The 12,998-nt window shown below is 44.9% G+C and overlaps 1 protein-coding gene across 1 annotated transcript in view; it reads right to left on the bottom strand.

Annotated features, from left to right (window-relative positions):
* Window positions 1-7,969, bottom strand: part of LOC140321713 (uncharacterized) — a gene marked incomplete in the record, with an annotated part of 16,482 nt that extends 8,513 nt beyond the window's left edge. The window contains 3 exon segments of the mRNA XM_072398500.1: window positions 848-971; window positions 7,646-7,768; window positions 7,959-7,969. Coding sequence (XP_072254601.1) covers window positions 848-971; window positions 7,646-7,681 — 160 coding nt within the window.
* Between the last annotated feature and the right edge of the window lie 5,029 nt (window positions 7,970-12,998).

The following is a 12,998-nucleotide window of genomic DNA, read 5'->3' as shown; positions in this document are numbered from 1 at the left end:
CTACTAGATTGTAAGCTCTTCGGGGCAGGGTCCTGTCATTTGCAATCCCTATTTAATGTACAGCGCTGCGTAATATGTTGGCGCTATATAAATCCTGTTTAATAATAATAATAAAAATAATAAAGATAAGTTTACTTCGCTTTGTATTTTTGTTGTTACCCTGTCCTCTTTATTACTAGGCCTCAGAGAGACGCTGGTTCGTTCATCTGGGAAGGAACCAGTAGTCTCATACCCTGTCACCATTCCTAGGGCATTTCAAGGCTCTCAGGTTTTAGGTTCCGGTGTATGAGTCCTCCCACCTTCAGGGTCTATTCATACTGACAGGAGTCAGTGCTGGATTTAGGGTTTCTGTAGGTGGTGACCATTTTCTCTCCCTAGCTTGGAGGTCTAGTCCCTTGTCATTATCTTCCTGTTTTCATTCTGGTGTTCCTCTCCTCCCCCATTACTCCATGACAGAACCATTAGAGGTTACAATACCACAATTGGACCTTCCAAGCAAAGGGCTCCCAATATGGGCAAAGCTATTAGGGTGAACAGGGACATTATATTGCAGTGGTTCTCAAGCAGGATTTCCAGAGGTTTTCCAGGGGGAGCTAGGGGTGCAATGAGCAGTTTGTGCCCCTCAGGTCAGTACAAGTGACCCCAATGTTGTTTTTGGTTGACAGGTGACAATCTTCCCACTGACGAGCAATGTAAGAGGAATTCTTCCCACTGACTACCACAATAATGTACTGTGAGCTGTGGATATAGTAATTATAAAAGGGGTCCCCTGACACCTGAGAGTTATTTCCAGGATCCCCCATGTTATAATGTGGAGAAATATCATTCTATAGAAGGAAATCATTACCCAGAGACTGCAGAGTCTGGTTGTTCTCTGCCACAAGCTCGCTGTACAGCTGCCGCTGCTCCTTCTCTAGGTGCCGCCATTCTTCCTCAGAAAGGTGATGGGCATGTTCCAGGGGGTGGGGATCCTGAGAAACAACAGACCAATGAGACCTCTAGATCCCAAACTTACAACCTTAAACACACGCATTTGTGATTAATATTCTAAATTACATACCAACAAGAAATGTATTTGTATTTGATGAGTAAATATACCTCCAGGTACAGGGGGTGGCTATGGGGACTAAATGTGCCCCAACGTATGCCAATCAGTACCTGGGGGGATGGGAGAGGACTTTATTTTCAAATGATGCCTTAGACATGTACCTACATCATATTTGGTTATGGCATAGATACATAGACAATGTTTGTTTGTTTGGATGGGAACAGAGAAGGAATTATTAGAATTCTTTAAGCCAATACAAGACAGTTCTTCTAATTTAACGTTTACAATGACCTACAATAAAGATAGAATTTCATTCTTAGACTTAGAAATTTATATCAAAGAGGATAGTTTGGCGGCAAAGGTGTTCAGAAAGCCAACCGCAGCCTCAATACCTCTGAATAAAAAAAAACTGTACCAGTGATCAAGATATTCAGGATCAAGCAAGGGATTTAAAATCATGATTACTAGAGAGGGGTTGTTGTAATAATCTGCTAAAAAGGAACATATTAGAAAGTTAAAAATATCATGTGACGCGCGGGCCGTAGGTTGGGGACATTTGTTTTATAAGATCTGTGTAAAAATTCAGCCGTCATTCTTTGTTTTTAAACTAATTTCTATTTGCATTTTATTATTGGCCCATTTGTTTTACAACAAATTGTTTGTTCACCTACCTACTATTCCCTATTGAGGAATAAAATATTTGATCTAATAAACCCCCTGGGGTGGTGGAGAGGGAGGGTCCCCCTTTTACCCATTCCTCAATATATTTAGGATGGGTAGACAAATGCATCAGGACCATCTAGAAAGATAATACCCTTGAGGCTTCGGGTAGGTGGAACACAAGCCTCTTGTAAGATTCCTGGAACTGAAGCACAGAATGTTTTGTGTCCCAGGCAGGCATGCCCCAGGAATATGACACGCTGTCGTTCCGGAAGTGGCGGGGGTCCACAAAGGTCCAAGAGGTCCAAGAGGCATAGTCACTACAATGGGAGGTGACAGCTCAGACAATCATGTGTGCCACGGTTAGGACTTAATACAGGGTCTCTACACACTTCCTTTCTTCGATTTGGTTCCAGGTATCATTCAGAGAGACTTGAGGCCATCAGCATATGACAAGTTAGGCTTTGCAGTTTTTGTATCATTCCCTTAACCATGACTTTCCAATTGACATTGGAACATCATAGCAAAATTGAAGTTTTTCAGTCCCTGACTGCAGTTCAGCGTTTGGAGTTTGAGAAGCTTTATGGCCGTCGCACTGCTCCAGCGCATAACACAAATTACGCTATCCATAGCATGTTTCCTGGAAATAGGATTATTATTATTATTAGGATCTGTAGGAACTTGACAAACAACACAGCGGAAGGCCAGCTATTACCACCACCGGTAAAAACATTGAAATCTTGGAGCAGGGAAAGTCCACCTGGAAGGCTGCACTCAGCCTCAACAAAAGCTCCATTCAGCAGAAGCTGAGGGTGATAAAGCTTTACCCGTACCGACTTCATATAAAAATGTTAAACAGAAGATTCTGGTCGTCAAATGGAAATGTGTGAATCACTCCTATACCATTACCAAAACCACCCTCAGCTCTTGCAAAACTTATGGTTCAGCGACGAGTCTCTTTAATCTCTCTGGTCGCATGGAGGCCTAAAACTAGTGTAAGGTGTTTGAATGTAATGGCAAGCCTAGCAAGTAAAACTGCAACAACTCCTTTGTTGATGCTAAAAAAAAACAAATTTATTCTGTTTCTTGTGTCATTTATAGGAAGTAATTAAAAGTGAAGAGTGACTTTTGAAACACCCTGTATAAGAAGCAGAAACTTTAGATGGGCACACAGATGAGAGGAGGAAAGAGATGAGATGATAATGAATGATAAGTATAAAGTAGAATATGATTTTTTATCTAGCATAGAATTGAAGGATAGCTTCCAAAGTTAAACTGATGAAACTGAAATATATTGGGACATAGGGAGGTGGAACCTTTTTATCTGGGGGGTTTAGTGAGTATTCACAATATGAATGGAGGAGATAACTAACAATGGTAGGATTTAATTGATATGTAAATGGAATTGGGATAAGAAATGATCTGGAAATGTGATCATTATAAAGATTTGGGTATTGAAAATCAGAGGAACATCATGCAATGTGTGTACAGAGTGGATTAAGGAACAAATTTATGTATTTACTTGTTTTTATAGATTTCAGGTTATGTAGGGCTAATACTGATAAAAGAAGAATAAATAATCTGTGATCAATGGTACTGAGAATATTAGAATGCATCTCCCCAAACCCTAGAGGAGGTGACATTGAACAAATTTGGCTACAACTTGAAACAAGATGGATTTTGTTAATAATGTCACTACCTCTCCACGTCTCAATGACGTCTTTCGGTCAAAACTCATTTATAATACTCTATGATCTCGTTACCTAAAGAATGCTTCAATTCAGTATCTCGAATTTATCCCAATATTATCAGTCCTTACTTTGCCCTTCCATATTTCAATGTCACCCCCTTCATATATTGTTAATGAATGTTCATTATATTCATTGGTAATTATTGTATTTCATTGTATTATACATTGTATTCAGGTATCCATATCTTTGTATCTATATATTCATATCCTGGTATACAAATGTATCAACACTAACACACAAGGGTTCCTTCATTGTTGTTTTAAGATGATATCATTGTGTTTGTATCCATATGCTATTCATGCTATGGTTAGTTATGTTATTGTACTTACTGTACCTATTGTACCTCTAGAACACTGGGGGAATTATAACATCTATTGCTAATATAATTACTATAGATAGATTGTAATCAGACTGTTACAACTTCTATATATACCTTTCAGCTATCAGTTATATTTCTCAGTAAGCCTTTATCTCCTGTATCTCCTGTATCACATACCGATCATTGTTCTTGCATTAGAAAATGAAGATCAGCATCATTCATCTACTACATTAACATAGATATCATACTGTACATTTTTGTTATGATTGCCAACCTCCCCCTACGAGGGACAGGGTAGCCTGTTTTAAATGGGCACCTTTGGTTGGGATGCACCGGGTATCAACCTGATGCCTATGCCACCCACATTCTTCCTTTGGGAACCGGTCTTGTTCTGATGCCCAGGACTCGCCAGATCCCAGCCTGCCGGCTTTAATTCCTTTAAGTGAGTGGGGGAGGTGATAGGCACCTCAATTCTCTTATATCCTCACTGACACCACTCTCAGGAGGAGAAGTTAGTGACTCTGCCCCCTACCTCCATCCTGGGTCATACTACACCACTCCCAGGAGGAGAAGTTGCTGGCTCCGCCTCCTCCCTCTATCCTGGGTCGTACTACACCACTCCCAGGAGGAGAAGTTGCTGGCTCCGCCTCCTACCTCTATCCTGGGTCATACTACACCACTCCCAGGAGGAGACGTTAGTGACTCCGCCTCCTCCCTCGATCCTGGGTCTTACTACACCACTCCCAGGAGGAGAAGTTGCTGGCTCAGCCTCCTTCCTCTATCCTGGGTCGTACTAAGGGCAGAAATATCCTCTTCGGTCCTTAAAACACTTTATCATGCATGTGTGAGGTTCTGCACATGCACATAGCAATTTTGACGTCTGCCACACAGTAACAACTTATTTCTTTTATTGTATTAACGGTGCACGCGCAATTACCAAATACATCATGTGAGTTAACCATTTCTAAGGACGGGCTACAAGCAGTCTGGTCTTTTCATCAGTCCGGCTGCAGGTATTCTGTCCTTCATTATATCACCACCTGTTATACGAGTATGTAGTTTTATCCATCCTACCTAACACCAGTATCTTTAATTTAGTAATGCATTATAATCTATTAAACTCTGTAGATACTTCCTATCATTAACATCCTCTCCTGTCAATTCTCCATTAAAATCCCTCCAGACCTCACAGCCTTGAACGTACAAACATCATTCCCTGAAGATTCTAAACCTTTTTCTAAATGAAATTTTCACTCCCGGGGACTTATTTTTAATTCTAACTTCGGTAGGTAATTGAATATTCCGTCCTATCTATAAACTAATACTTTGAGGCCCTATAGTGACTAATCTAGGGCCTGCGGAGTATGTTTCCATGTCTTTTCTCTATAGACATTATTGTGGACATCACTCCGTCCTATGTAGTATCATCCAGTGGTACATAAATTGATATTCAGCATCTTAGTGACTCTCAAGTAAGAATTTAAATCTAATAAAGCTCTACTAAACAATTAAGTATAATAATTTCACACAGGATCCTACTTTACTACCTGTTACTCCGGCTACTTATCGGTGAGAGGAGGGCTATGTATCTGTAGCCCTTCTTCCACCAGTAACTAGGATTCCTGCCGTTTTTAGGTTTTCAGGTAAGTACTGATCCATAATGCTCAAACACAATAGCCCATACTAAAAATTAGTTACAACTCATACTAACCATTTTATTTATTCAGCAAACCACTCGGATGGATGCCTTTACCAAATAGGGCCCCCCACATAAGGTTACTAATTATTGCTCTAACATTTTTGAACCCATTTTAACACTTTCCTACCTTATACCCCCGACCCGTCCCATATTCGATCTATCATATTTTGTTGGTAATACAGACCTATCTATATTGCTATTAAACTATGTTTTTTACTTAAGACCCAATCATGTATAAGAAATTCCGTTCCGTAAATCAGTTCAAACTGTATATGTCTCCATAATCCCCAGAGGAAGCCTTCTAGGCGAAACGCATCAGGCAAGTCGCTTTGTCAATTATTTGCATAGGAGAACTATGTTAACATGTAGTATTGATTCCCTTATAACTGTTGTTTATTAACACATTCAACTGTTTTTGCCACAAAAAGCCGCTTCCTTCCTTTCTTCTTACTTTTATTGTTACAAATAGGCTTGGCAAGTATATTTCTTGTGGTCACACAGACTGACTGCCGACACAAACTGCTGCAATACTTATCAATGGCATTTCTGAATTAGTAATTGCTCTTTCTTGTCGGGGGTGGAGCTGTAAAATAATGAGGTTACATTGATGGAACTTCCACAATCTGTTCTTTTGATGAAGCTAGGAGGCGAAACGCATCAAGAAGAGAGGAAATAAGCAGATGTATAGTTTATAATATATTACGTATTGAGGTTTTAATGCGATCGATTATATATATTGTCAAATATGAAGATGTTTTTATTGTAATTTGAAATAAATTATAGTTTGATTTTATTTTTTAAGACTTTTGACGAAAAAGTACCCAAAAATCCCCATACCCAAATATTGTTTATAAGTTTTAAATAATCAATGAGGTATAAAGATCTGAACAACACTCCACAAGTCTCCACCCTTCTATACCCTAGACACTCCCACCCAGTGATGTCAGCACCCCTTTATTCCCCAGACACTCCCACCCAGTCATGTCACCACCCCTCTCCATTTGTAGACACTCCCACCCAGTGATGTTACCACCTCTCTATTCCCTGGACACTCCCACCCAGTAATGTTACCACCCCTCTATTCCCTAGACACTCCCACTAAGTGATGTCTCCACCCCTCTCCATTCCTAGACACTCCCACCAAGTGATGTCGCCACCCCTCTCTATTCCTAGACACTCCCACCCAGTGATGTCTCCACCCCTCTCTATTCCTAGACACTCCAACCCAATGATGTCTCCACCCCTCTATTCCCTAGAGACTCCCACCCAGTCAAGTCTCCACCCCTCTCCATTCATAGACACTCCCACCCAGTGATGTCACCACCCTCTATTCCCTAGTCACTCTGACTAAGTAATGTCTCCCCCCCTCTCCATTCTAAGACACTCCTACTCAGTGATGTCTCCACCCCTCTATTCCCTAGACACTCCCACCAAGTGATGTCACCACCCCTCTCTATTCCTAGACACTTCCACCCAGTGATGTCTCCACCCCTCTAATCCCTAGACACTCTCACCCAATAAAAAATTCACCCCTCTGTGTGCAACACTCCCACCTAGTAAAGCCCCGCCCTCTTTACTTTAGGAAATATGCCCCAAATTACAGGACGTCTGTACAGCCCCTGATAGATGCCACAGACAAAAAACCCCAACACAAAACTGAAATATCAGATGAACTGCACAACCCATCCATGCCACACACCTAGCCAATTAGAAGCTTCCAATGTTGTCAGAGGGAGAATAAACATTACACCACTGGGTGGTGTAATGGCAGTACACCACCCAGTGGCCCTAGGCAGTTTTTGTGGGGCAGATCATCCAGCAATTTTCAGTCCCTGCCCGGCTGGGTGTCATCAGACAGCATATAAGCCCGGGATGTTGTGGGAGCTGTGGGAGTCGGGGCCATCAGCTGCGCTTAGGGGATCTGGGAGATTCTCAGCCATCCATAGATCTGAAAAACCATGCCAGCTTTCTCTAATTATTACCCCCCTAGCAGGGACCACATCCTACAAAACATGGAGGCGGAAGGAATGAGGGTCACAATGCAACAGAAACATGGGGCATATTAGGAGGAGGAGGGGCATTAGAAGGGGTTACTGGGCACCTATGACACAATTGGGGGCAATTTATTTGGTGCTTGTTGCCCCGCCCACTTTGGACAAAATTCTTACATTTAATAGGTGGAGGATTCCTAGGACGAGTTTCATAATCTGATCCACCAGAACTTTCTTCTCCTGAGATCTTTTATCATGTGACACAGAGAGCGAATCTTCAGCCGTTGTCACCGCGTCACCCTGCAGAGACAAAATGCAGCCATCATTAACATTCGCTTCTTCCACCAATCACTGCGTCTGGATTCATGGCCACACCCACTTTCCAATGAAAAGAAACAACACCCCTCTTCTGTGACCTCCCCCAACCCAACCCCCTCTCCCTTGTGGGGTCCTACAATGATCAAACATGGCTGCCAGTCAGTGGTCTCACCTCTGCCGTCAGCCGGTATTCAGCCCCTGATCACGCTCGGTCCGTGTACTCCGGTACGGTAGTAGTTAGTTCCCATCCCGTATAAGGACCCGGAAGTGACACAACCAGAGACCCGGAAGTAGGCGGGGCAGGACTATGGATTCTCAGTCTCCTCACAGCAGAACAGGAATGTGTCATATGAGTGATTTATATATTATAATATGTCAGGTTAATCCAGGGGTGTCATGCCCGTATTATGGGGGGTACTGGTAGTTATGTAGAGGGATATGAGACAGGTGATGGGGGGGTCCAGGGGACGTTAGGTGATTGAAATACATTGGTAATATTGCAGAATGAAATGGGGGGGGACAGACAGATGATGGGGTGCACTCCTTTTGTTGTGAGGTGATATGGGGGTACAGGATGGGGAGAGACAGGTGATGTGGAACATTCCTATTGTTGTGAGGTAATATGGGGAGACAGGTGATGGGGTGCACTCCTATTGTTGTGAGGTGGGGGGGGGAAGGGGAACACCAGAATGAAAACAGGAAGATAATGACAAGGGACTAGACCTCCAAGCTAGGGAGAGAGAAACAATCACCACCTACAGAAACTCTAATCTAGCCCTTACTCTAGGATTCATACACTGGAACCTAGACCCTAGGAGCCCTGAAATGCCCCAGGAGTAGTGACGGTATGGGATTACTGGTTCCTTCCCTGATGAACGAACCAGCGTCTCCCTGAGGCCTAGTAACAACAAGCAAAGGGTAACAACAAAATACAAAGAGAAGTAAATGTATCTTCAATAGAAAATGGATGAGCAGGAACTCAGGAGAGAACTACACACCAGCTCTTCCACCTCCAAGCAGAGAATATCAACCGCATGACCTAGTGTCAGCTGCAGCTGAGACCAGAGGTGTGGTCATTACCAACAACAACACTAACACAAGTGAAAGCAAAGAGACTGTCAGATAATCTCACATGCAGCCAGTCTCTCAGATCTTCCAACCTCAGTCTCGGGAGGGACTGTGACAGTACCCTTCTCCGGGTGACGTCCTGACACCCAGGGCCGACCTTATCTGGATTAGCCCTGTGAAAGGCTTTCAACTAGGTGCCTGGCATATACGTCGGTCACTGTAATCCACATTCTCTCCTCAGGACCATAGCCCTTCCAGTGAACAAGATACTGGAGGGATCTAAGGAGGATTCGGGAGTCTACTATCCTGGCGATCTGAAATTCTAGATTACCGTCCACCATGACAGGAGCAGGGGGCAAGGAGGACGGTTCAGCAGATTCAACATATCTCTTCAGCAGAGATTTGTGGAAAACAATATGAATTTTTAAAGTTTGCGGAAGGCTACCCGGTTAATAATGGCGGAGATCTTATATGGACCAATAAACCTTGGACCCAACTTCCAATAAGGTACTTTCAACTTAATGTTTTTTGTGGACAGCCACACCAAATCGCCCACTCTTAGATCCGAACCACTCATCCGTCGCTTGTCAGCCAGTCGTTTATACTTGTTGCCCATCTTTTTTAAATTATTTTGAATTTTCCGCTAACTACATGACAAAGAAGAGAAAAATCTTTCTTCTTCTGGAATACCAGAAGTCTCAGTACCAGAAAATGTTCCAAACTGCGGATGGAACCCATATGCCCCAAAAAACGGCGAGTTATCGGTGGACATCTGTCTACAGTTATTTATGGCAAACTCGGCCAAAGACAAAAATGAAGACCACTCCTCCTGATTCTCTAAGACTAAACATCTCAAGTCTCCAGATTCTGATTAGTGCGGTCAGTCTGTCCGTTCGACTGAGGATGAAAGGCCGAAGAGAAGGACAATTGTAACCCCAGGCGAGTGCAGAACGCCTTCCAGAATCTAGAAACAAACTGCGTTCCCCTATCAGACACCACATCAGAGGAATACCATGTAGCTTCACAATGTTATCGACAAACACTTGTGCGAGGGTTTTAGCATTAGGGTAACCCTGGTAATGCTATAAATAGTGTTGTTGTTCGAATTTGGGTGGACCCGACCCGAATTTTGCTGAATTCGAATCTCCGAATTCGACCCTCCCACAATGCCTAGGGACCTCCCCCATTATGCCTAGGGCCTTCCAATTAGAGCAGGGATGTCCCCCCCTCCATGTTTGTTGTGGCAGGCAGCCGATTGGCTGTCTGTCACTGCATGCCACACAGGCAGCCATTGGCCTATATAAGGCCAGGGCCGCTGCCTTTCCTCCTTCTGCCACCAAAGTTACTTGTGCTGCTGCCAGCAATTTGAGTGGGGCATGTAACCGAGCATTACCTTTTTCAGGCTCCACCAGCGGTGAGCAGGAGCTCCAATGCAGATCAGCTGCTGTTTGTCGCGTTGCTAGCAGTCAGGACCAGGCATCATTGCCATCCCCCACAATTTCTACCCCATCATTCAATGTTTCTGTGATTAGCATTAGCAGCATCCAACCTTCCATCCCCCAGATGCTGGAGTGCAAGAGAAAATATGGCCCAAATGACCCCAAAACAAAGCTAATCAATGCGGCAATTGCACAGCTGATTGCGTTAGAGCTTCTCCCTTACCGGCTGGTGGACTCCAATGCGTTCCGTTACGCATTCCTCTGCGCGAACCCACAGTACGTTATGCCTAAGCGACAGTATTGCCAAAAAATGTGTTCCTGCTTTGCATGAACACGTGCAGAGCAATGTGTCTATGGCCCTGCAGCACTGTTTCTGGCAAGGTGTACCTGACGACCGACAGTTGGTCGAGCAAGCATGGAGTGGGAAGATATATTTCATATACAGCTCACTGGGTAACTTTGGTGGCAGCAAGGGAAGATGCAGCTGCAGCAAGGCCTGCATACCTACCTCTGCCCAGAGCATATCGCCATGCAATTTCCTCCTCAACCTCCACTTCCACCTCCTCCTTTGAATCTTGTGCCTCAACCTCTTCCTCCAAGGACACTTTGCAGTGGAGACCCAGCACCTCCCATTTGGCAGCATTTGTTCACTGCCAGCAACAACCTGCAGTTGGGCGCAGCCATTCTAAGTGCCTTGCGGTAGCAGGAGGACATATGGCTAACTCCTAACACTTCAGCCAGGCAAGGTCGTGTGTGACAATGGGACCAATCTGCTGGCAGCCCTGCGTTGTGGGAAATTCACCTTGCCTGGCTGACGTCATGAACCCTATAGTACAGCGCTTCCTTAGGAATTACCCAGACCTCCAGCCGCTGTTGCTGAAGGCCAGAAAGTTGTCAGCACATTTCCGCCGGTCATACACAGCCATTGCCAGATTGGTGGAGTTACAGCGAAATCTCAACCTGCCAGTGCACCGGTTAATTTGTGATGTGACCACACTTTGGAATTCCACCTTTTACATGCTGCAGCGGCTGGCTAAACAACAGAAAGCTGTGGTGGATTACGTGGCAGAGTCTGTTCGTTTCAGACGTATACCTACCTTTCTTCAGCCCAGCGGAATGGCTGCAAATTGGGGACTTGTGCACTGTGTTTTCACCTTTTGAAGAGGCCACCAGGATGATGAGCAGAGATCAGGCCTGTGTCAGTGACACCATCCCCATCATATGCCTGCTGGAACAGATGATGGTGGATCTCAGACACGACACAGAGCGGACGCTGCATCAAGAGATGACATTTCAAACATCATCTCAGACATGCGTGCCTACTATGCATAGTGCACCACAAATCTAGGAAGAGGAGGAGGTGGAAGCGGATGAGGAGGACATTGTAGGCATGGAAGAAGGGGCAGAGGAGGATATTGAGGGTACATGGCATCCATCCACCCAAACACAAGGCGGCATGTTCCGTGGATGCAAGACCAGGCGGAGGAGGAGCAGGACGGCCCTGTGCTGCTGTTGGACCCACAGGAGTGTGGGTCCAGAATTACCTCAGCTGTGAGCAGTTTGAGCCACATGACAGCCTTCATGAAGGAGTGCAAAGCCAAAGATCAACGCATAGAACACATAAAAACAAAGACTGACGACTATTGGATTGCTACATTACTGGATCCACTATACTAGCCTGAGATACATCAACTGATCTTGCCCCAATACAGGGGACCTAAAATGCAGCACTACCAAGAAGTGCTTGTAAGGGACGTGTGCTCAGCCTTTCCATCTGGCAGCAGCAGGGATCCCTATGGCAGTTCCACCAGCCATGGGAGCCAAACAACTGCTTTAGGGGGCATGGGTGGCAGCAGCAGTAAAGGTCGTCTAAGCCAAACTTTGCAGGCTTTTTTTCAGTGGAAGTAAGCTGCCAGTCGAGCAGCAATTGCCAATGACACTCAGCAGCAGTACTCAGTCATGGTGCAGGAATACCTGAGCTCTGCATGGGACATCTGCAACCTGCAAAGCCATGACCCACTGGACAGTGGCAGGAGCTGGCAGAACATGCCATTCAGATCCTTGCCTGCCCAGCCGCGAGTGTGTTATCTGAAAGAGCGTTCAGTGCAGCTGGGGGCGTAGTGAGTGACAAACGAATTCGGCTCTCCGCAGAAAATGTCGACACTTTTATTAAAATGAATAAGGCTTGGATCGGCAATGACTTCAACACCCCCTCTGCAGAGTGTACTGATTAGTCGTCCTGCTGTAAATGATGCTGCCGCCTGCCCAGTACCTGACTGTAGATGTCAGATACTAATGCCATCCATACTCCGTCTCAGAGCCCTCCGCCTTCGAATCATGCTGTTACTGCAGCTGCCTAGTACCCAACTCTAGATGCCAATTATTAATGTCGTCCACACTCCGTCTCAGTGCTAAATGCCTCCTCCTCATGCTGTTACTGCTGCTGCCCAGTACCCAACTCTAGATACCAGTTACTAATGCCGTCCACACTCCGTCACAGGGCCCACCGCCACCTTCTTCTGCTGTTACTGATGCTGCCGCCTGCCCAGTAACTAGCTCTAGATGCCAGTTACCAATGCAGTCCCCGCTCCGTCTCAGAGCCCACCGCCTCCTTCTCCTGCTGTAAATGATGCTGCTGGCTGCCCAGTACCAAACTCTAGATGCAAGATACTAATGCCGTCCACACTTTGTTCCAGGGCCCACCC

This window comes from Pyxicephalus adspersus, chromosome 1, assembly GCF_032062135.1.
Source record: "Pyxicephalus adspersus chromosome 1, UCB_Pads_2.0, whole genome shotgun sequence".
Lineage (NCBI taxonomy): Eukaryota > Metazoa > Chordata > Amphibia > Anura > Pyxicephalidae > Pyxicephalus > Pyxicephalus adspersus.
Note: the sequence above shows the minus strand (reverse complement) of the source record. Positions and strands in the feature narration are given on the sequence as shown.